At 37.3% G+C, this 24,220-nt stretch overlaps 6 protein-coding genes across 10 annotated transcripts in view; 1 reads left to right on the forward strand and 5 right to left on the reverse strand.

The window, feature by feature from the left end:
* LOC100142102 (phosphatidylinositol-glycan biosynthesis class X protein) overlaps positions 1 to 24,220 on the reverse strand; it is an 88,733-nt gene that overhangs the window by 929 nt on the left and 63,584 nt on the right. The window lies entirely within an intron of this gene.
* SrpRalpha (Signal recognition particle receptor alpha) lies at positions 5 to 2,464 on the forward strand. The gene is made up of 5 exons (XM_001807077.3): positions 5 to 316; positions 365 to 873; positions 924 to 1,068; positions 1,118 to 2,065; positions 2,216 to 2,464. Exons 1-5 carry the CDS (start codon positions 200 to 202, stop codon positions 2,339 to 2,341), a joined length of 1,845 nt encoding a protein of 614 aa, XP_001807129.1. The 5' UTR covers positions 5 to 199; the 3' UTR covers positions 2,342 to 2,464.
* Brms1 (BRMS1 transcriptional repressor) lies at positions 2,190 to 3,419 on the reverse strand. Of its 2 annotated transcripts, none has more exons than XM_008193784.3 (3): positions 3,030 to 3,419; positions 2,502 to 2,932; positions 2,190 to 2,382 (listed from the first exon to the last, which is right to left on the reverse strand). In XM_008193784.3, exons 1-3 carry the CDS (start codon positions 3,297 to 3,299, stop codon positions 2,373 to 2,375), a joined length of 711 nt encoding a protein of 236 aa, XP_008192006.1. In that variant the 5' UTR covers positions 3,300 to 3,419; the 3' UTR covers positions 2,190 to 2,372. The 2 variants fall into 2 exon arrangements, with proteins under 2 accessions (XP_008192006.1, XP_008192007.1); XM_008193785.3 differs by having other exon boundaries at positions 2,469 to 2,932.
* LOC655436 (uncharacterized) lies at positions 3,420 to 5,412 on the reverse strand. Its single transcript, XM_015978836.2, has 6 exons — positions 5,257 to 5,412; positions 4,990 to 5,200; positions 4,825 to 4,940; positions 4,574 to 4,778; positions 4,337 to 4,516; positions 3,420 to 4,284 (listed from the first exon to the last, which is right to left on the reverse strand). Exons 1-6 carry the CDS (start codon positions 5,410 to 5,412, stop codon positions 3,542 to 3,544), a joined length of 1,611 nt encoding a protein of 536 aa, XP_015834322.1. The 3' UTR covers positions 3,420 to 3,541.
* Positions 5,469 to 7,588, reverse strand: LOC655519 (uncharacterized). The gene is made up of 6 exons (XM_001810933.4): positions 7,335 to 7,588; positions 7,075 to 7,285; positions 6,912 to 7,027; positions 6,641 to 6,863; positions 6,417 to 6,596; positions 5,469 to 6,363 (listed from the first exon to the last, which is right to left on the reverse strand). The coding sequence occupies exons 1-6, from the start codon at positions 7,494 to 7,496 to the stop codon at positions 5,606 to 5,608; spliced, it is 1,650 nt and encodes a 549-aa protein (XP_001810985.1). The 5' UTR covers positions 7,497 to 7,588; the 3' UTR covers positions 5,469 to 5,605.
* The window catches only part of Scgdelta (Sarcoglycan delta), an 83,492-nt gene continuing 67,120 nt past the window's right edge, over positions 7,849 to 24,220 (reverse strand). For 2 of the 4 annotated variants that reach the window (XM_015979509.2, XM_008193791.3), the window contains exons 2-6: positions 22,575 to 22,624; positions 10,995 to 11,205; positions 9,226 to 9,415; positions 8,815 to 9,007; positions 7,849 to 8,333 (exon numbers count right to left, since the gene is read on the reverse strand). In XM_015979509.2, coding sequence (XP_015834995.1) covers positions 8,030 to 8,333; positions 8,815 to 9,007; positions 9,226 to 9,415; positions 10,995 to 11,205; positions 22,575 to 22,624 — 948 coding nt within the window. In that variant the 3' untranslated portion in view covers positions 7,849 to 8,029. Of the gene's footprint in view, positions 8,334 to 8,814; positions 9,008 to 9,225; positions 9,416 to 10,994; positions 11,206 to 22,574; positions 22,625 to 22,672; positions 22,773 to 24,220 lie in introns of those variants that run through there. The other 2 variants (XM_064358769.1, XM_064358770.1) reach the window with 2 other exon arrangements.

Consider the following 24,220-nt stretch of genomic DNA (forward strand, 5'->3'; position numbering starts at 1 on the left):
TATCGAGAAATTATTGCTAAAATTGATGCCAGAATCCGGATTTGGGCCTTAGTTAGCCGGATAAGTCACTTTTGCATCGAAATTTTGCCTGAAAGTATCAAAAATCGTGATTAAAAGTGTGGCGGTAACGTAGATTTCTGTAATTTTGACAGTGACAGTTCCCAACTGACGTGTATCGTGCTTGTGAGATTTTTGAATAATGTTGGACTTATTTACTATTTTTAGTAAAGGAGGCATTGTTTTGTGGTGCTTCCAAAGCACGAGTCAAGCGTTTACATCCTCGGTAAACGCTTTGATCCGCAATGTGATCCTCCAGGTAACCAAAACCGTCTCCCTCGACATATGCTAAGTGCCCCCCTTGCAGGAACGTACAGGGGTCCACAATTTCGACCACGACGGTCTGACCCTCCAATACAAACTAGACAACGAGTTCGATTTAGTTTTCGTTGTCGCGTATCAAAAAATCCTGCAGCTGTCGTACGTGGACAAGTTTTTAAACGACGTCCATTTGGAGTTTAGGGATAAGTACAAAAATGACCTCGCGGATGGAAGATATTTCCAGGAGTTTGATTTCGTGGATAGGTTTAACGCGACGCTACAGGCGGCCGAGCAATGGGGCAAAACCCAAGCCAAGGCCCCTAAAGCTATGCGTACTTTTGAGCAGTCGAATAAGTCGAAAAAAACCGTAGCTTCTATGATTGAGCGGAAGGGAGAGGAGAAAAAACAGAAGAAAAAAGAAGTCAATTTCAGCGAGGAACCCCCGAAAACGCCGCCCTCGCCCAAAGAAAATAACCACGTGATTGAGGAGGACGTAATTGCGGCTAACAGGGCCAAGTTCGCACAAAAAATGAACAAGAAGAAAAGCGAACCAAAGTAATTATAATTTTATTAAATGACCATTTTCCACAATTTGTTGTTTGTAGAAAGAGTCCGAAACCCGCCGCCGAAAAAGCGGGTAAGAAACCCAGAATTTGGGATTTGGGGGGCACTAACAAAGATCTGGAAACTCTGGAACGGACAACTGATAAACCGGAAGACATCAAAAGCCACTTTACGCCAGACACTGAAGTAAAATTCAATTAAAATTTGGTTTCATTTGATTTGATTTTTCTGTTAGATTGTAGGGAAAATGAAGGGCGTAATTAAAGATCTAGAAGTGGAGTCCTCTTCGGACGAGGAATACGAAGAAGAGGAGGCCCCAAGTCAACAAACCAAGCCCGCATCCAGAGGCGGCATGTTCTCAATTTTCAAGGGTCTTGTTGGCTCTAAAAACCTGACCGCTGCGGACATGCAGCCGGCCCTGGACAAAATGAAAGACCACTTAATCGCAAAGAACGTTGCTGCTGACATTGCCATCAAACTCTGCGAATCCGTGGCTTTAAAACTCGAAGGTAAAGTCTTGGGTACTTTTGAAAGTGTCGCCTCCACGGTCAAATCCACCCTGACGGAATCACTGGTCCAGATTTTGAGTCCGAAACGTCGTGTCGACATCCTTCGGGATTGTATGGAAGCCCAACGTTCGGGACGTCCGTACGTCATGACTTTCTGTGGCGTAAACGGCGTCGGAAAGTCCACGAATTTGGCAAAAATATGCTTCTGGCTTATTGAGAATAATATGAGAGTGCTGATCGCAGCTTGTGATACGTTCCGTGCCGGAGCAGTTGAACAATTGCGCACGCATATGCGACATTTGAACGCTCTGCATCCACCGGAACGGCACGGAGGACGTCAGATGGTCCAGTTGTATGAAAAAGGGTACGGGAAGGATGCGGCAGGGATTGCCATGGAGGCGATCAAGTATGCCACGGATTCGAGATTTGATGTTGTTTTGATTGATACGGCGGGGCGTATGCAGGATAATGAGCCCCTGATGAGGGCTCTAACTAAGTTGATTAAGGTTAATGAGCCCGATCTTGTTTTGTTCGTGGGGGAAGCACTGGTTGGGAATGAAGCTGTGGACCAACTTGTCAAATTTAACCAAGCTCTGGCCGATTACTCGTCGAGTAGTAACCCGCATATCATCGACGGGATTGTCTTGACGAAATTCGACACTATCGACGATAAGGTCAGTCGAATTTTTTTTTTGATTATTTCATTTGCGACTTTGAAATTAAGTTGATTTTGTTGCAACTTAATTTCAGTCACAGGCCACTTGCGTGGATGTTTGCGGGGTGAAAAAAAATCCAGCGAAACGTAAAAAATGCATTTATTTCAGGTTGGGGCTGCCATTTCCATGACTTACATAACGGGCCAGCCGATCGTGTTCGTGGGCACCGGCCAGACATACACCGACCTTAAAGCATTGAACGCAAAGGCCGTCGTACATTCTCTTATGAAATAAGCCTCTTCCGCAAAACGCAATTGTAAATAATTTACCTGAAACTGTATATTTATTTAATAACGGAGGTTTAACACAGATTTTGTAATTCTAAGGTGAAAAGTGAATAAATTTTTGTCTGTTGAATTACTTTTTTATGTACAAGAGGAAAGAACTACTCAACTATTGACTCCTTTTGAGCGCTTTTCTGATTGTCGTCCAGTCTTCCATGATATCCTGAGGTTTAAGCATGTAGACGATGTATGGCCCTGACACCGTAACGGCCTTCCGCCGCGATCGGGACCGAGACCGCGACCCCCATTCGCCCCCTTCACCCCACGTGATCTCACTATTGTGTCTATCTTCCTCCAACTTCCGAATCGTGTCCATCAACTCACTGTAATAGTAGTCCCAAGCGAGTTTTTTCTCACTTTCGAGGTTTTGTAACGCGGCTTGTTCCTCCGCCTCGAAGTGATTATTAATATTATTGAGCCGTAACTGTCTCAAAATCCCCGCAACTTCCGTCCGAATCCTCATATTCTCCTGGAGCTCCTGCAGGGGCCCCAAATAATCCGGCGACCGGCCGGCCTTCACCTCAGCCAACTGGTGCTCCACCTACAACCACACGTCTCACCCTCTGTCCCCCAAAAAAGTCTTTTAGGTCTTGGACCAAATTTATGGCTAGACCAAAAAGATACGCCAGGGGGCTCACCTGAGCCATCCGCTCTTTAAATAGCTGCTCCCGCAAGTGTCCGAATTGGTTTTCAAGGTCTTGGACGTGCTGGAGCAGTTCGTTGCGTCTGTTTTCGCATTCGCCTTCGTCCATTTCGGACGAATCGTCCGAATCGGCCTCATCTTCGCTCGAATCGCGCCCTGCGTCATTTTCGCGGCTTGTGTTGGAGTGGTCGGACTCCGCCCCCGAAACGTTGCCATCGCTCACGTCGCCGCCGCCCCCGTTGTTCTGCAGCTTCATGGGTGGCATTTTTGCCACTTGAACACGGGTTTTAACTCACAATGCGAAAATAGCGTCACACAAACAAACACAAAAAGTGAGGTTACGCTCCAGAAAATTAAGTGACGTTACTAAAGGCGGGTTTAGATGGCTGATTACGAAATTAAGGTTGCATCACACGTGTGTCCGTAATATTGGTTGCATAACATCTCGTATTTTGAAATCGTTTACATTTTATTTTATTATTTTTATTTTAAAATCGTTTTATTTTATTATTGCAATCCTTGCTTTAAAATTTTCCCTGTGGGAGACCTAGGAATTGCTTGAACAAACTCGACCCTTTTCAGTCTTTTATACTTTGAAACTTTCTTGGCGACAAAATTCTTTAATTCTTTCTCCGAAACCGGCGATTTGGCCACAACGAAAGCCTTGGGTGCTTCCCCTGAAACACTATCCGGGATTCCCACAACTGCACAATCCACCACTAGGGGATGTTGCTTCAAAACCTCCTCCAGCTCAGTCGGTGCCACTTGAAACCCTTTTACTTTAATAATGTCTTTCAAACGTCCGATGATAAAAAAATGCTGGTGCTCATCGTAATAAGCTAAATCGCCAGTTCGGAGCCAGCCGTCGATGAAAACACTTTTGGTGGCATCGGGGTTGTTGTGGTAGCCTTTGGTCACATGAGGGCCCTTGAGGATGAGTTCTCCTGCTTGGTTTTGTGGAAGACCTTGCATTGTTGAGCCGTCTTTTGGGATTATTTTGACTTGGCTGTTGGGGAGTACAAGGCCGCTGCCACCAATTTTAACACCATTTTCGAGAAACGAAGTTTGGATTATGGCAGCAGCGGAAGTTTCGGTCATGCCGTAGCCTTCCAAAAATTTTACTTTATTGTTGGTTTTTGTGCGGAGTTGGTGGATGGTTGCTGGGGCTAAGGGCGCGGCTGCTGAGGTTATCAAATAGAGTGGAAGCAAATCTTCGGTTGTAATGTTTGGATGTTGGCCAAGTAATTGTACTAGAAATAAAAATTTGTAAAAACTAGGCCACAAATTGTCTTAAAGAGATACCAATAGGAGGTACGCCAAAAATTACGTCGGCTTGCCGTTTTTTCAATATTCTGACTAAATGATTTGGTGAAAATTTTGGCATTGCTATGACTGTAGCACCTCGTAAAAATGTGTATAAAAGAGTGACTACAAGACCGTAAATGTGGCAAAATGGCAAATAACCAGGAATTTTTAAAGGTTCTAGAAAAATTGAACAAAAAAAAATAAAATAAAAAAATTGTTAGTTTTGTTTTCTACCTTGAGGTATTAAGGTAAATTCGGGTGACGCTAGTTGCATTAGATTCGTTATGATACTAGAATGGGTCAGTTCGACCCCTTTAGGAAGACCAGTGGTTCCGCTAGAATACGGAAGAAAAGCAATTTCGTCGGCTCCCACCTTTTCAATAAAGTTACCACCTTGTTTTGACACAATTTCTTGAAAATTAATACCACTGGTACCACTCTAAAAAGATTTCTTTTGGTTTAAATTTATCGTATAACGTATTTACTCTGGTTCCAAGTGCTACAATTGGAATGGAAGTGGTCTCGCGTACCAGTGGTACCAGCTCAGCTAAGGTAAAAACAAGCTTGGATTTAGAGTTTATCAACTGTCTTCTAATTTCGTCTAAAATATTTTTTGCATTATGTGGGAGCTAATATTTAGGAAGTTTTACCCGACGTGTATTGGGCATTGACTGTTGTTACCCTAAAACCGCCCTGCAGAGCTCCTAACACAATTATCGGGTATTCTGCAACGTTGGGTAACACTATTCCTATAGTATCTTGCCTTGTCAATTTAAAGACATCTCGAAGGGAGTGAGCTACTGATAAACTTTTTTTAAAAAGTTGTTCGTAAGTGTAACTTTTTCCAGATTCGAAACACGTCTAAAATTGAATGTTTTTTGACGAAAAGTAATTTTTATCATCTATATTTTACTTACAATTGCCGTTCGATTAGGCCATTTATCTAAATTTTGCCAAATAAATTCTGGTATATTCAGATTGGGAATGTTAATTGGTTTGGCTTTTGAAGTGACCACATTGTCTACGTGATTACAAAACCTTCTGAGTGGTAGTTTGAGTTGTAAACAAAACATGTTCAAGATTTGTCATTGTGACATAAACACATGGTTCATTACAATAAAACAACAAAACGTTTGGAAGAAATTTATTTTAAATTAAATTAAATAAGACAGACTAGACGCGTGTGTTCCACAAATCTCTCTTTTAGAAAAGCAGAAAATAACTCTTAAATTTTGGTAATTGGTTGTCTTGAAGTAAACACTCTGCCTACATTTTTTTCAACTCGCGCCTCAAAATCTTCCCAGAGGGGTTTTTCGGTATCGCCCCCACAAAAACCACGCCCCCCTTCAACTGTTTATGCTTTGCTACTTTACTAGCGACGAACTCCTCCAAATGTCTCGCTTTCACTTCTTGCCCTGACTTAGCCACAACGAAAGCTTTAGGGACTTCCCCTAAAACTGGATCAGCTACGCCTACAACCCCCACATCCTCAACACTCGGATGTTCCCTTAAAATGGCCTCGAGTTCGGCCGGCGCTACTTGAAATCCCTTCACTTTGATCAACTCTTTCAATCTATCAGTGATGAAAAAATGATTGTCATCGTCGTAATGGGCGATGTCTCCGGTTCGGAGCCACCCATCTTCCAGGAAAATGTCCTGGTTGGCTTGGGGGTTGTTGTAATACCCGGGCATCACTTGGGGGCCTTTGACTATGAGTTCTCCCGACTTGTTCGGGGGGAGATTTTCGGGAGGGGAGTCAATTGGGATGATTCGGGCTTCAGTGTTGGGGACCAAAAAACCACTGCCCCCGATTTTAACTCCATTAGGAAGACTCTCGCTTTGGATTATGGTGACAGGGCCGGTTTCGGTCATACCATAACCCTGAATCAGAGACACTTTATTGTCGGTTTTGGCCCGAAAACGCTCGACGTCGGAGCCCCCTAAGGGAGCAGCTCCCGACATTATTGTGCGAGTGTTCAATAGATCGTCTTTGGTTATATTTGGGTGATTTATGGCCATTATTACTGGAATTTCAACTTATAAGTCAAAAACCCTAAAATTATAATCGGGGAATTACCGACTAGAGGCACGGCAAATATAACGTCATTCTTGTAATTTTTCAAAAGTTTGACAAAATTGTCGGATGAGAATTTAGGGATTGTCACTAGTTTAGCCCCCTGAAGGAGAGTTTCAAGCAACACGACAACAAGCCCGTAAATGTGGAAAAAAGGCAAAAAAGCCGGGATTACGTCCTGACCTAAAAAACTTCATAACTCTGGTCAAACAAAAATGAACAATTACGTTCATCCCCATAACTTCGTATAAGGGCAAATTCTGGTGAACAAATCTGGGATAAGTTGGCCACAATGTTATAGTGACTCAACTGTACTCCTTTGGGTAACCCAGTGGTGCCACTCGAATAAGGCAAAAAAATGATATCATCGCAGTTAATATCAGTGACTGGTTGGCAACCCTCTCCTGAGGAAATTTCGTGGAAACTGATGGCGCCACTAGAGACACTTCTCTAGAATCCAAGTTTCCGTAAAATCGCCAATTTTTGTAAAACACTTACATCATTAGCAATTTCCACCACCGGTAAATTCGTCGCTTGACGCACCAATGGGAGCAGCTCACGTGACGTAAAAACTAGCCGTGATTGGGAGTCACTCAACTGTCTCCTAAGCTCTTCTGCAATAACAACGTGACAAATGGGAAGCTACGATTGGGTGATTTACCCGATGTGTAGTTGGGGTTGCAGGTTGTTACCCTCAAACCGGCCTGAATCGCCCCTAAGAGAACAATAGGGTATTCAGGCGTGTTGGGTAAAACAACCCCGACCGTGTCCCGTCTATTGAATTTTAAGGAATTTTTCAAAAAATTGGTAATTGAGAGACTTTTTTTGTAGATTTGGTGGTAAGTGTAGCTACGTTGTGTTTCGAAACAAACCTACAGTGAATTAAGGGATGGCTGCGGTTTACTTTGATTGAGTACTCACTGTTGCGGTTTTATCGGGCCATTTTTCCAAGTTTTGCCATAAATATTCATGAAGGGTGGTTTTTGGTATTTGGATTTCTTTGCCTATTGATTTAATTAGACTGTCTGAAGCGAAGCGTCTCAGTGTTTGTTTTAGCGGATGTAAATATCGTGAAAGTATCATTGTGACTGGTCTACAGTGTACTATAAAATTGTTATCTTTGTTGTTCTTTAACTGCTCTGATAATGTGGTGTATTATCTGGTAGAACCATGACTGTCACTTAATGATAATTACAGTTTTATTGTAAGTGAAAATTTCCATTTAATTGGATTAAATATGGATTAAGTGGCCTTCGACTTTGCTTAATTCAGTGTCGTACCTTGGTCGCGAGCGTGATTTTCTTTTCAGAAAAACGCCTTTAAATATGAATTTATGATTAAAGTGTTGATGTTCTGTCATTTTTATTAAAAGCCGTCCTCTTGTTTCGAAATAATGAGCGCGTTGCATGTCGCCCCTTCCGTTTAAAAACACACATTACAAACAGAAATAATTTATTATTTTCTAAACATTTCACATTAGGCTCGATCTAGCTGTAAATAAATAGAAAACTTAACCGAACCGTCCTATACCCAGACCCTATTCATATACAAAATATGTACAATATGAACAATTTGGCGCTTTTTATACAGTCTATGTACACGGTGTGTCGGCCCGATTACCGGCAGATTCTGTCGTCTTCCTCTGCGGCACAGTGCAGGTGAGACGGGACGAGGAACAGGCGGCCGTTGTTGCACACACACACTTGGAAAATTTGGTTTTTGTTGGGGGCGGGCTTGGAGGTGGGGATGGCGGTGGGCAGCATCGGCATAAGGATCGAGCTGGCGTCCAGGTGGATGGAGCCCACCTCCGATTTGAACGAGATGTCGTTCAAGGACACGATCTTCATTTTGCCGCCGCGGGACTCCATGTGCACCCCCTGGGGGCCGTGGATCTCCAGCGAGCGGGTCGGCGACTCCAAGCTACAAAACATTATTTCCATCAGAATTAAAAAGTGCGAGTACCGACAAGCATATTTAGTAAAATATTTGCGGGACGTGCCGTGTCCACGTCCGCCGGTTTTAACTTTATTTAAAATTTAAAAACTTTTAAATGTAGTTTTCAGCGTAAATTCGTTTGAATCGAGTTTGTAACTCATTTTGTCACCCGTCGGACTTGGTAAAAAATTAATCCTAGGAATAGCGAACTCAAAAGATATCTATTCGCGCGCCGTTTTTAATTAAACCCGATGTCAAATAAATGAGTAATATTTTGAACTGTGGCGTTGCGCCTCCTTTCCGTGTAACAGATTGTATCATTCGCCGTAAAATTTCTAAGAAAGCTGAATTAATATGCACGGGAGTTTGAGTGAGCAGATGGCGTCTTAATTATTAGTTATAGCGTCGAGGATATCATAAAAGTTAACCGGAAGAGAGGCTCCCTGCCTCATAAAAGTTAACCAACCGCAAGTCGTTGCCGGGCTCGGCCCGCACCAGCGTCGTCTGCACCGAGCCGCTGAAAGAGGCGCCCCCTTCGCCCGTCACCCGCAGACTTTCCGCCCCCACGACCACTTCGCGCGGGTCCGCCGCAAACAGCACCACTCCTCGGTCGTCCATCACCTTGAAGGTGCTCGTCAGGCACTCGAAGCGGTCGTCCCCTGCAACAAAACAACAACACTAGTTTACAGCGTTTTTTACCAACAGAAAAAAAATTGGAACGTCAAGTTTTTAAATATTCATTATAAAGTATCAGTATTTGACAATTAAGCAAAGTATTTGTGAATAACCGGTTTTTAAAATACTTGCTGTTTCGAGCACTCCGGCCGTCGTGCTCGAAAAGTCGCGCGAAAAAACCTCAATATCCACTTAAATTCACCTAGGAATATCATGTTGCTGAGCAGTCCGTTCTTGCTCCTGGACGCCAGCGTCAGGTTTCTGCTCGACTCGACAATTATCGGCTGTCCGGTCCTGGATTTGATGCTGCTGGCGATCAGAGTGTCCAAGACGAAAGCTTTGCCCTCGAGTCGTAATCCTCCGCTTACGATTTTGAGTTGACCCATGCCTTCCTGAAATAGCATTACGAGCAATTAAATTATGTCAGACGGGCGCATCCACCATATTCCGGCTAATAAAGCTCGAGTCAAGTTTGGCGAGGTCTCTCGTCGGGTCATTCGACGAATTAAATTGCAATTTACCCAAACATTTTCACGTTTCATATGAAAAGTGTCAACTTTCTTCCGCAAAACGATGAATAGATGAATTGAATGATATTCGATGCTGCAAATATTGGAATTCTGATTCTATTATCCCGACTTCAAAGAGGCGACGCCGACGGTTTATTATTCATAATCTGATTACGAGTCCGCGAACGCCGGCGACACCACATTCTTCGCACAGCAAAACATAAGCCCAATGAATTCGAGTGATTTTCAAGTCAAATACGAGTAAATTCTTTTTTTATTTTTGGAGAATCGGAAACTAGATTCTAAATATTTTGTTTTTTGTTGTGGCGTTTGGGTATCGGTTTCGTGCTTTGTTATGATTTTTTGGAGCCTCTTTCGTATTCATTGTTGTGTTTGGTGTAGCATCTTGTGATTAAAGCTCCCATTCAGTTTTCGAACGGTGGCAATATGCAAATTGAAATGTCGCGGGGATTTACCGGTCTAAGTTCGTGCTCCGCTTTGTGTTCTGTCCGATTTTCTTTTTTGCTTCCCCCGACTGCGCCGTAATTTTATTTCGATAGATTTGATCTCGTTAGCACAGCATTAATTAAAATCGCACACAATAACCCGGAGCACTTATCTTTTATAAAAAGCTATTTTTTGCCGCCCCGATTGTGGAAAAACCAACAAGTAAACGAATAACATTATATTCTGTATCAAAGAGAATCCGAAACAACTGTTGCATCTCAATTAAAGAAGTTTTAATTACGAAAATTTAAAAAGCCGGAGACTTTCTGTTTTATATTTAACATCCTTATCTCGAGACCTCAGGACATAATTACCAACTGGAATTTTACTGAACATCTCAAGGAGTCATTATCGCGAGCATTTTATTCCCAACTAAGGAAAAAGATTTTTTCAAATTAATTCTAGGACCGGATAGACGGAAACGTGCTCCCGTCACGGAACACTTGCCTGGTTTCAAGGGGTCGAGCATCCTTCAGCGTAATGCCAGACAAGGGCCCCGGAACACCAACAAAAATTAGAACAAATAACAGCGCCTTGTTGCAAATAGCAAAGAAAATAGCAAGTACTAAGTATTAAAAAAAATTGAAATGCACTGAGATGGCAACTTTATTTTAATTAAAAGTTACAAACAAATACTCGTACACTGAAAAAGTTTATCGAAACTAACTTAAAAACAAAAAATTGTTTTGATTTACGTTGTCTAGTTAACACAAAACAACTATTACATTACTAACCCGGCGCATCCACCATTTTTGAAACAACCAATTTTCGAGCCAGGTCATTATTTTTTTTCGATTGTAAATTACATTTGATTTCCAACATTTTCCTTCAATATTTTTTGGTTTTAGGCTGAAAATTTGTTATTTTCTTGGCTTAAATATTAATGATGGGTAAGTGAAATTTTGCTGGGCATATTAAGTGTGTGATTGGCAAAGTTGTGCGTTTTTGTGCTCACCGAGGAGAATTCCATAACTTTGAGGACCCACAGCGTGAGGGCCAAATTGACAATCACCATCACGAGCAGCACAAGGATGAGGATATAAAGACATCGCTTCCTCCATCCATAAATTCCAATCCTGAAGTTATATCTGGCTCGGAAGCCGTCGTTGGGGTCCGAAGGGTGCGCCCCCGCGTCGGGTTGTGGCGCCGCTTCACTTGTCTTCATTCTGGAAACCAGTTAAAGTGTCAACGATGGCCGAATTTATCGCTGCACCACGTGCATTATTAAGAAAACAATAACATGCAGAATGACGCCGTCAGGAATATGATGCGGCGGTGCCCCATCACTATCCGTCTTCCTCCGGGAAAATGGGGTATTAATCATGCTGTCTCTGTCGCCTCGGCTCGGTTACTCGACTCCACCGGGAAATGCCAAATTTACCATCTCGCACCGGCGATATTTCAAAGTCCGAAACACTTTCGTACGGAGACGCGCTCACCTAGACTCGGCCGTGGAAATGCACGGCCCGAAACGAATATTTATCGGAGCAAGGGGGCACATACGAATTTTTTTTGTTCTGATTTTGGTCAACAAACACTACATATAAACAAGGAATAAATAAAATGTAGTTTTAAAGACGTAAAACAATAAAATAATAACAATAATACAAGTCTTTTGTCTTTTCCCTCTCTAAACAATACAAAACTAAACATAAACTATAAAATATTTACCTAAAAATATCTAAAAGTAGATTAAATACAAAGAGAAAATCTTTCAATGTAAAAGAAAAAAGTAGCATTCTTAGCGAGTTAGAAAGAAAGTAAAAAATAATAACGTTATAAAAATAATTATACAAAAATGAAAAAACGAAACAGCAAGAGCACAGTGACTAAAGTAATAAATTTTTCAAAGCATTTTTTCTACTGATTACTTTATGGTAAAACAAAATTTTAAATATTTCGACTAGTTAACACAAAACAAACAAAAATAATAATAACCTGGCGCATCCACCATTTTTGCACCGGTGTGTTTTTTAAGAAATAGATTAATATTCAAAGCAATTCACTGTAGATATATTTTTTTTGTTTTAACTTCTTTTTCGGAAGTAACTAACATATGATTGCCAACATATGTCGGATTTTGATTAACAAACATCAAAGATATTAAACATCAAAGATCAAGAAAAAACCAAAATGTAGACTTTTAGACGTAAAATAATAATAACATTAATAAAAGCCTTTATTAAAAAACAAATGTGAGGAGGCCAAGTCTAGCAACTGCTTTTCAACTTAACGTCTCTCAAAACAATACAAAACAAAACATAAACTATGAAATATAAACTTAAAAATAACTAAAACTTAAATATTAATAAATAAAGAATTATAAGATTTTTTAAAGTAATATGAAAAGAAAAAAGTATTCTTAGTAATATAGAAGCAAAGTAAAAAATAATAATAGAAATAATAATACAAAAATAAAATACAAAACAGCAAACAATTGCTAAAGTAATAAATATTTCAAAGCATTTTATCTACTGATTACTTTATGGTAAAACAAAGCTTTATCGTCTAGACGGTCTAGATTTCAAGCGCAATATGTTCACAACCATTGTAGTTTGTTTTTTTTTGACATTTGTTTCATTGTTTTTTTTACGTTTATTTTTGTAAACGACGATAAAATTCGCTATTATCTTCTGAAGCGTTTTAGCTCTCGCTCTTGAAGATAAAATTAAATTTTATATAAATAACTATTATTGAATTGAATGCTTTTATTAGCTGTGTTTAACAACCTCTTCGGTCAAATTCAGAAGGAGCTCTTAACTGTTATAATTTGTTAAAAAAACACACTTTAAAGCATAATGAGGTCACTAAGTTAAGAACAAATGTGACAACAGTATATTAAATAAATGTTTCGGTTAGTTAACACAAAAATATTAAAAACAAAAATTCCCAATAATCTAGTAATTATTTTTATTAATGCAGTCTAGCTGCTAGAATTATTATTTTGCACTAACCCGGCGCATCCACCATTTTTGCACATTTTTTTTTTTAAGAGATAGAACAATATTCGAAGCAAAGCACTGTAAATATATTTTTTTATTTTAACTTCTTTGTTGAATTTCTTCTGCTTAAGCCACTTAATCTATAAATTCTACAGTGGAAAACAAATAATTTATATAAATAACTATTATTGAAGGGTTTTACAAATGTTTTTATTAGCTGTGTTTAACAACCTCTTCGGTCAAATTCAGAAGGAACTCTTAACTGTTATAATTTGTTAAAAAAATACATTTTAAAGCATAATGAGATCGTTAAGTTAAGAACAAATGTGACAACAGTATATTAAATAAATGTTTCGGTTAGTTAACACAAAATATACAAAAATATTGAAATATTCCCAATAATCTAGTGATTATTTTTATTAATGCAGTCTTGCTGCTAGGATTATTATTTTGCACTAACCCGGCGCATCCACCATTTTTGCACTATATATATTTTTTTAAAAGAGATAGAACAATATTCGAAGCAAAGCACTGTAAATATATTTTTTTATTTTAACTTCTTTGTAGAATTTCTCCTGCTTAAGCCACTTAATCTATAAATTCTACAGAAGAAAACAAATAATTTATATAAATAACTATTATTGAAGGGTTTTACAAATGTTTTTATTAGCTGTGTTTAACAACCTCTACGGTCAAATTCAGAAGGAACTCTTAACTGTTATGATTTGTTAAAAAAATACATTTTAAAGCATAATGAGGTCGCTAAGTAAATGTGACAACAGTATATTAAATAAATGTTTCGGTTAGTTAACACAAAATATACAAAAATATTAAAAAATTCCCAATAATCTAGTGATTATTTTTATTAATGCAGTCTCGCTGCTAGGATTATTATTTTGCACTAACCCGGCGCTTCCACCATTTTTGCACTTTTTTTTTAAAGAGATAGAACAATATTCGAAGCAAAGCACTGTAAATATATTTTTATATTTTAACTTCTTTGTAGAATTTCTCCTGCTTAAGCCACTTAATCTATAAATTCTACAGTAGAAAACAAATAATTTATATAAATAACTATTATTGAAGGGTTTTACAAATGTTTTTATTAGCTGTGTTTAACAACCTCTTCGGTCAATTTCAGAAGGAACTCTTAACTGTTATAATTTGTTAAAAAAATACATTTTAAAGCATAATGAGGTCGTTAAGTTAAGAACAAATGTGACAACAGTATATTAAATAAATGTTTCGGTTAGTTAACACAAAATATACAAAAATATTAAAAAATTCCCAATAATCTAGTGATTATTTTTATTAATGCAGTCTCGCTGCTAGGATTATTATTTTGTACTAACCCGGCGCATCCACCATTTTTGCACTACTATTTTTTTAAGAAATAGTGCAATATTCGAAGCAAAACACTATAAATATATTTTTTCATTTTAACTTCTTTGTAGAATTTTTCCTGTTTAAGCCACTTAATCTATAAATTCTACACTAGAAAACAAATAAGTTATAAAATCAAAAAAAAAAAAACTATAAATTCTAAAAAGTTTAAAATATGTTCACGTTTAACAACGTAACTCAAAGGTAGTGGTTATGATATTACTGTCCAAATAACACTGGTCTGTGACTAAAAATAATAAAAATAAATAAATTTTAACAGCGCTTTTTTTGTAGTTTTTTATTTTTCTATTTTTCCTTAAAATTTTAACCAACAAAAATGTGTACTCTTCTGACTATTTGCCGTTGTATCGTCTCGTATCTATGTGTAGTAAATAATATTTTTTTCTGAAATCTTTCTTCATGTTCCTAATATTATCGATAAAGAAATCTAAGTCAGAGTCTTGAAAGCACGTGTCGCAAAGTTCGGACCTTATAAGAAGAAATAAAACGCAGAATGCAATTTATTCAAAAAAAAAACACATACATTTTTTTCACCAAAAAATGGATGTACAAAAAATTTTAGTAAACTAAAAAAATTCAAAAACTTTTAATTTACAAAATTATCACATTTTTAATAAACTTGATACTGCACTAGTTATTCTTTTCGTAAAGTGAACAGTTCTCGCAAAAAACGTTCGTTTTCTCAGTGGGTTAATAGTAATGGTTGAGGAGCTCCTGTTGTCCAGTCCGGTCCTGTGCGTGAACCATACGGTTATTCATAGATATCAGGGAAAATGGTTAAAACTCGCTCAAGTTTGAGCACTTTTGAGGAGAAATGTGGATCGAGTGTTTTGTTTATTTTCTCAAGCGAGTTATTCATTGATATGAAACAGCGTGCATGCTGTCGGGAAGTTCTAACGAGTGTTAGCCGTCAATCACGCTAATAATAACTAATAGATTCTGACGTGTATTCATTAGCGATGTGGAAGTTGCGAGACACCGCACAACAAGTTGTAAACAGTTCATCCGTATCTGCACAACCCCAGCCTCAGCACTCGCGGTCATTGATTTACGCCGCTTGTTCATTTTTCGCTCGCGATCCGGTCCAAACTTATAAATCCCTTGAAGTTCCTCCGGATAATTTAGTGTCTATTTTATAACATCATTACGGCGCTACGTTCCGTGGACGTGATAAAGCAGAGGAATTTATCGCAGGTTAAGTGAAATATGAGCGGGATGGGGGCGCTAGGTCCGGACACTTGACACGGGACTAATAGTGGGTACACACGGCCTGTTTGTCACGCCGCCCCCTGTCAGCGGGGATCAGCGTTCCGAAAAATTACGTACTCGCCGCCAGCCACAGGTGGCCCCCGAAGGTCAATATTTAACCGGCGGCCACTCCGGGGAAATCTGGCGATCAGACGACGCCTTTTTGAATTTTTGACGACGCTCAAACAGGAACCAATTAGAACGCCGGACGGGAGACGCGGCCTGCTAAAGGCCGGAAGGAAACACCTAGACCGACAAGCCAAAACGGCGAAAGCCAGGAAGCAAGTGTCACACGAGTAATTATACACAAACGAGGGTCGGCGCCTAATGGCAGGTCAAAAAGACGCAAATTCTTAGCGGGCTGCACGACGTGCACACATTAAAGCGTTTTCAGGGGTTTTAAGCAAGAAAACACAAATTGCTACAGTTTTTTAAATTAATTTTGATCATGCCGTATGACAAAAAATCGAATTGAATGATTTTTTTTTGTGTTTCAAAGCTGTTAAAGCTACTTTGTCAATTTTTGGACTTTTAATTTTTGAAAATACTCTAGTTGTAGATTAAATATTTTTTTGATTTTTAACAATTTTTGTATTTTATAAAAGTTTTGTATAAGCCTTGGTTTTAAAAGTTTAAATATTTACATCAGCTTTTTAGTTTTTTGTTTCCCCATATTTCGTATTCATTTCTATTTTTTTTTTTGGCTTCACTGTCTTATAATTTTAGTTTTCCACTTTTTTAATGTCCTTGGTTTGCAGTTCTATATTTTTTCACTTTTTCATTCTTCTAGTTACTTTCGATCTTACTATTCTTTAGTTTTGTAGCTTTTCGGTCTCTTACTGTACTGGTTTTTTATTCTGAATTTAATGTTTTAATTTATTTAAGTTTTCCTTTTTCAGTTTTATAGTTTTTTCTTTGACCTTAAAAACAATTGTTAACATTTCTTTTCTAATGAATGAGGGTTATTGGGACAATAGCTGATTTTGTTCTGTCATTTGATTGGCGAAAATTCTGGAACGCTCTCCGGCACTTTTGTAGTTGTGTGTATGAAGCTCTGAAATATTTAATTTTTATTTGTTTCTTGCTGAAGCTGGAACGGCCAGACGTGTGCAATTCGCGTTTGGCCTTTGCATCGTTCCATTCTCCAGATTAAATTAAACGTCGAATTTTATTTACTGATTATAGTAAAATAAAATTTTAAATATTTCGACACAAAACAAACAAAAATAATAATAACCTGGCGCATCCACCATTTTTGCATCGGTGTGTTTATTAAGAAATAGATTAATATTCGAAGCAAGTCACTGTAGATATTTGTTTTGTTTTACCTTCTTTTTCAGAAGTAACGTACATATGATTTCCAACATATGTCAAATTTTGATTAACAAACATCAAACATATTAAACAACAAAGATCAAGAAAAAAGCAAAATGTAGATTTTTAGACGTAAAATAATGAAATAACAACATTAATAGAAGCCTTTATTATAGAAAAAAATGTGAGGAGGCTAAGTCTACCTACTGCTTTTCAACTTAACGTCTCTCAAAACAATACAAAATAAAAACTATGAAATATAAACCTAAAAATAACTAAAACTTGAAAAAATCTTACAAAATATAAATAAAATATTATATCATTTTTAAGGTAATATAAAAAGAAAAAAGTTTTCTTAGTAATATAGAATCAAAGTAAAAAATAATAATACAAAAATAATATTTTTTTCAAATATTTTTTCACTTTTTCATTCTTCTAGTTACTTTCGGTCTTACTATTCTTTAGTTTTGTAGCTTTTCGGTCTCTTACTGTATTGGTTTTTTATTCTGAATTTTATCTTTTAATTTATTAAAGTTTTTCTTTTTCAGTTTTATAGTTTTTTCTTTTCTTCAAAATTACCAAATTTCAATACCTAATTTCTGTTTTTTTTAAACCTTTTTGACCTTAAAAACAATTTTTAACTTTTCTTTTCTAATGAATGAGGGTTATTGGGGCAATAGCTGATTTTGTTCTTTCATTTAATTGGCGAAAAATCTGGAACGCTCTCCGGCACTTTTGTAGTTGTGTGTATGAAGCTCTGAAATATTTAATTTTTATTTGTTTCTTGCTGAAGCTGAAACGGCCAGACGTGTGCAATTCGCGTTTGGCCTTTGCATCGTTCCATTCTCCAGATTAAATTAAACGTCGAATTTTATTTACTGATTATGGTAAAACCAAATTTTAAATATTTTGACACAAAACAAAAAAAAATAATAATAACCTGGCGCATCCACCATTTTTGCATCGGTGTGTTTATTAAGAAATAGATTAATATTCGAAGCAAGTCACTGTAGATATTTTTTTTTGTTTTAAATTCTTTTTCAGAAGTAACGTACATATAATTTCCAACATATGTCGAATTCTGATTGACAAACATCAAACATATTAAACAACAAAGATCAAGAAAAAAACACAATGTAGATTTTTAGACGTAAAATAATAAAGTAATAACATTAATAGAAGCCTTTATTAAAGAAAAAAATGTGAGGAGGCTAAGTCTAGCTACTGCTTTTCAACTTAACGTCTCTCAAAACAATACAAAACAAAAACTATGAAATATAAACCTAAAAATAACTAAAACTTGAAAAAATCTTACAAAAAATAAATAAAATATTATATAATTTTTTAAGGTAATATAAAAAGAAAAAAGTGTTCTTAGTAATATAGAAGCAAAGTAAAAAATAATAATACAAAAATAATATTTTTTTCAAATATTTTTTCACTTTTTCATTCTTCTAGTTACTTTCGGTCTTACTATTCTTTAGTTTTGTAGCTTTTCGGTCTCTTACTGTACTGGTTTGTTATTTTGAATTTAATCTTTTAATTTATTAAAGTTTTTCTTTTTCAGTTTTATAGTTTTTTCTTTTCTCCAAAATTACCAGATTTCAATACTTAATTTCTGTTTTTTTTAAACCTTTTTGACCTTAAAAACAATTTTTAACTTTTCTTTTCTAATGAATGAGGGCTATTGAGGCAATAGCTGATTTTGTTCTTTCATTTGATTGGCGAAAAATCTGGAACGCTCTCGGGCACTTTTGTAGTTGTGTGTATGGAGCTCTGAAATATTTAATTTTTATTTGTTTCTTGCTGAAGCTGGAACGGCCAGACGTGTGCAATTCGCGTTTGGCCTTTGCATCGTTCCATTCTCCAGATTAAATTAAACGTCGAATTTTATTTACTGATTATGGTAAAACAAAATTTTAAATATTTTGACACAAAACAAACAAAAATAATAATAACCTGGCGCATCCACCATTTTTGCACCAGTGTGTTTATTAAGAAATAGATTAATATTCGAAGCAAGTCACTGTAGATATTTGTTTTGTTTTAACTTCTTTTTCAGAAGTAACTTACATATGATTTCCAACATATCTCGAATTTTGATTAACAAACATCAAACATACTCGTATTAAACAACAAAGATCAAGAAAAAAGCAAAATGTAGATTTTTAGACGTAAAATAATGAAATAACAACATTAATAGAAGCCTTTATTATAGAAAAAAATGTGAGGAGGCTAAGTCTAGCTACTGCTTTTCAACTTAACGTCTCTCAAAACAATACAAAATAAAAACTATGAAATATAAACCTAAAAATAACTAAAACTTGAAAAAATCTTACAAAAAATAAATAAAATATTATATAATTTTTTAAGGTAATATAAAAAGAAAAAAGTTTTCTTAGTAATATAGAAGCAAAGTAAAAAATAATAATACAAAAATAATATTTTTTTCAAATATTTTTTCACTTTTTCATTCTTCTAGTTACTTTCGGTCTTACTATTCTTTAGTTTTGTAGCTTTTCGGTCTCTTACTGTACTGGTTTTTTATTCTGAATTTAATCTTTTAATTTATTAAAGTTTTTCTTTTTTAGTTTTATAGTTTTTTTCTTTTCTCCAAAATTACGATATTTCAATACCTAATTTCTGTTTTTTTTTAATCCTTTTTGACCTTAAAAACAATTTTTAACTTTTCTTTTCTAATGAATGAGGGTTTTTGGGGCAATAGCTGATTTTGTTCTTTCATTTGTTTGGCGAAAAATCTGGAACGCTCTCCGGCACCTTTGTAGTTGTGTGTATGAAGCTCTGAAATATTTAATTTTTATTTGTTTCTTGCTGAAGCTGGAACGGCCAGACGTGTGCAATTCGCGTTTGGCCTTTGCATCGTTCTATTCTCCAGATTAAATTAAACGTCGAATTCGTCGTCGTCTATTGAATTAAAAACAAACTAGCAACTGCTTTCCAACAACATATCCCGAATAATTCCAATCATCCCTTTGTGATGGCGCAAATATTGTTTGAAATAACATAAAACGTCGACGCAAATCAATTGTTTTAAACCAATAACAAATTCATTATCCAGGGCGTGCAAATTTATTTTGCCGTTCCTCGGAGCCGCTCGTCTGAATTTTTTATAAGTCCTTTCGCCGCACGACTCAATAATGTCATTTCTTTTTTCTCCGTTTCGATTTCTAGCACTCAGCATGTATGTCGACGTTAATTTAATAAAATCCAAAGGAATTTTTAAATTTATTGCAACCGCAAAGTGGCTTTCGTCTCGAATTCATTAAAAATTCGGTCGTTCGGTTTGAGGTACGGCAAATTTAAATAACTCTAAGTAAATACGGAGGGATGCCGCACTTACGGACGTGTTTACAGGAGGGATTACACAACGTTTCGGACAAATGAGACTGATGGAGTTGCGGCCGGTTTCGTTTGCTCAAATCGGACGAGGAAATTACTACTGAATTTCGAGGAAAAGTGGCTGCGGTCTCGTTCACTAACACAACTAACGATTTTACGAATTTAAGGCGATTTACTCCCGTTTTTCTCTTTAACAGAAATTCGCAAATTACGAGACGCTCATGATTATTACTTCGCAATTAAGTCAGCCGAATTTAATTGAATTAATTTGTTTCGTCTTGGTGGTTCCTAATGTATTTGCCCGCCGATTCTCTCGTGCACAAGTGAAATAAAATTGGAAATAATTTGCTGAATTATAAATAGACAACAAGGGACTTTGGAGACGGCTCGCAGGTAAAAACTTCCCTAGCCTTACAAGCCCAGGCTGAAAAATATATGACACACCGAAAGGACTTGTTAAGCACAACTGAACACAATACAACTAAAAGGTGTTGCCTTCAAAATTTTAAATTGGTTAAGTAGGATTTTTGGATCGTTAATAGCTCTCAAGAAACATTTTAACAATTGTGATACTGCAACTAAAATGTACATAAAGCCGGTTTACTTTCATAAAAACCATGTCCTAGTGTAAGTTCTTTATATCTGGCCTGTGTAAGTCGGTCTTTAAACGAGCGCTATTGTTTCTAGTAATATCTAGTGAGAAATTTGTCAGAATTGACAGTGTCCACAAATATAGAAACTCGAAATTTTTTAAAATCTGTTAATTATTCACTTAAATTAAATCTGTGAAGTTATGAAACTGGTCCAAAAACACGGTATTAGGACTTTGTTTTAATAAAAATTTAAAGTTCGCGTGGAGGGAGAAAAGTTTCCCCGTCCATGGTATTGCGTTAAAATTTTTTGAACTTGGAATTTTGAGCGCTGATAGGTGAAAAACGTTTAGCAGGAGTTAGATAAAGGACAAGTATGGTAGGTAAAAAAAGGAAAATGGAAAATTACCGAGAATTTTTTTTTACTGTTATCTCCAATGTTCTTTTCAAAACGCCTCGGCAAAGTTGCTCGATTTTTGCGTGGCACTTTATAATTGCCTGTTTTACATAAACATTTAGTGTTGCTTGCTTCTTTATAGACTTTTGGCTGCTTATTTTTAAGATTTCAGTGTGACATTACAATTTTCCTTTCTGCGCTTGTGCCAAGTGTCAAATTTTGACAATTAATTAGTACTGCCAATCGGTATACTAAAAAAACTAGGCATGGCGTACCAACCTAACAACTTCACAGCTGTGAAAATACAGTACATGAAGGCTATTTTCAACTTTTAAGAATTATAAGAATGGTTTTTTGCAATTGAAATTGCTGTTAAGCCTGTAAATTGGTCCAATTCGATTAAAAAATGATGCTGATTTTTTCGATTTTGGCTTTGTGGCGGTGAAGTTCTTTGCGTTTGTGCCCCACCTTGGCGTTAATCCGTCATTGGTTTGATTATGACCGTGTCAGTCATAATCCGGCGTTTAATTGCTGCCGCTCCAAGACGAGTAATCTAGGCGATTACAGCCCGCTTTCTCCGCCGCCCCCACGCGTGCCGAAAGCAAATCAAGCCAAAACTGTAGGTGTCGCCGGGGGCGGCAGCCCGCGGGGGGCCTTTGCCATTACGGAAACTGTGTAAAACAACCACTTTACATCCATCGGATACTCCGCACAGACACGAACATGAATATTTCAGTGTAATAGCTCTCACTTCGAATGGCATTTTTCTCCTTTTGTAAATATTGATTCGCAAATACTCGCCGAGGCATGTCTCCGCTTTAATCCCTGCTCCGAGTGCTTGTTTTTCCTTTTGTCGCCGCCAACATACACGGAAATGACACCAGTGGCGACTAACAACGTCGGGGGTGGGATAATGTGTTGATCGGCGCTAAACATCGCTCGAAAAAATTCGTAATTCGGGTTTTTTCCAAGCACCTCGAGCGTCTTTAATTTCCTGATATTACTTTTTGAAATATTACTTATTTTAAAGGATCGGCTCTTTCGATTCCCATCAGACTTGTCAAAAGGCATTATTTGTTTGTTCTTTGTATTTAGAACTTTGGGTCTTATTTCTCTCGGGAAATGTGCCCTCAAAAATGTGGCAAAAAAGAAAAAGAGCTCTTTTCTCATCTCCAAAAGCCCCCGGTCCCAATTTAATAAAACCGCACTCAATAAATAAATAAATCAACCATCAAACACACCCCCACCGCTCGTGACAGCGATTTTTATTTTCCACTCACCTAGCGCCGGTATCTGCGTTATTATTGGAATTTCTGTGATTGCTCCGCGTCTGAAACAAACAAATTGTTATCACAATATTAGAGAAAACGAGATTTACCCCTCAATTAGCACGATGACAACGGTCATGACAACTTTTTCGGCATCATATGAGCACGACAGCTGTCATCGTGCTCAAAAATTCAATTTGTTTTGATGCAATCAAACTTTCAACGGAAGGATTACAGCCGACGAAGGTAGCGCAGCGACTTAATTAATTTTCGATGATTTTCGCCAAAAAATACAATTTTTCGCTTTGTCTCCCATCGATTGTGATACACCCAATATAAAATAAAAATATTACAAGCGGCTTTTAGCACAAATCGGATAACTAAAAAGTACTTGAAAGTCGGCAAAGTGTAGTCTCAACTTTGAAGAATTAGAAGCTCGCCGAGCGGATCGCTGATTTTTTCCATTGGCCTTATACTTAATTTACCGACTTTGTTCGAGGACGACCCCAGCCATTGTCAAAAAAACATCTACGTTTAACAATATTAAAACTTTATTTTAGTTTTTTTGCATTATTTTATTTTGTTTACACCCGTGTTTGGAAGGTTCAGGTCTTAAATCTGATCAAGTCTCGGCGTGGGGTAGGCGTGAAAAGTGGTAAAAACTTCCCCTGTTTGGCGAAATCGGCTTGCGTCTCGCATTTGCACATTTCCGAGTCCTTTATTTTTAGTTCGGTGTTTAATCAGGGCAACACTTTGTATACTCCAGTCTCCGTTTGTTTTCCTTGGCCTCGATGCCACCGATCGATTAAATAATTATTTATCCAAAGCGCGGCAGACGCAAAAAAGCCCACCGAAAAATTGCCTCGAGAAGCGAACCTGCGACCGTCATAATTTAATATGAAACACTTCCAAATTGGCCATTAGCGGTCATTGTGTGTCTATACCGTCAAGAGTGCGCGACACATACGTTACAATTACTGTTGTCAACGTCAGTTTGAAATTTAAATTGAGCATTTGTGTTGTAGCTTTGTTTTTGTGGGGCTTTTTGCGCACATATCTGTTTTAAAATTAAACGGCTCCAACTTCCCGCCCCTGGGAAGTCGGCGTGTTGTTTGACAAAACCTTTGTCGGTTAATTGCGTTTGGTTTTGAATTCATATCGACTTTTTCGGGCTCGTTTTTCGGGATAAACCTCATTACTCTACCTAAAACAATACAGCTAGCTCTCTTAAGAACACTCGAGGAGGCCGCATCTCGGCTAATTTGGGCACTTCTCATCTGTGTTGTCTTTAACACAACGCAAATACCGAACGCTGTATTTCAACGAGAGTGCTAATACAGCTCCTTAACACCACCAGAAATAATAACAGCTGCGTTTAGGGCGTTTTTCTGAAATGTGCGATGGCTTGTTTGGAAGTTCTTTGGCCGAATGGACTATAAAGTTTACAGCACGGCGAGGGATAATAAAGGCAACTATCGTATGAAGCTTGTTGTGCCCGTTTATGGAGCTTATTGCAATTCCTCGGAATTAAAGTTCATAATTGTTGGATGTAATGCACTACCTAAAGCGGAAATGAGAGATTTTCTAATTACAGCCCACAAAAAGTTTACTTTGCTCAAATGACCAAACCTTATTTAAAACATAAATTTAATTCATTT

This window comes from Tribolium castaneum, chromosome 9, assembly GCF_031307605.1.
Source record: "Tribolium castaneum strain GA2 chromosome 9, icTriCast1.1, whole genome shotgun sequence".
NCBI classification, from domain to species: Eukaryota; Metazoa; Arthropoda; class Insecta; order Coleoptera; family Tenebrionidae; genus Tribolium; species Tribolium castaneum.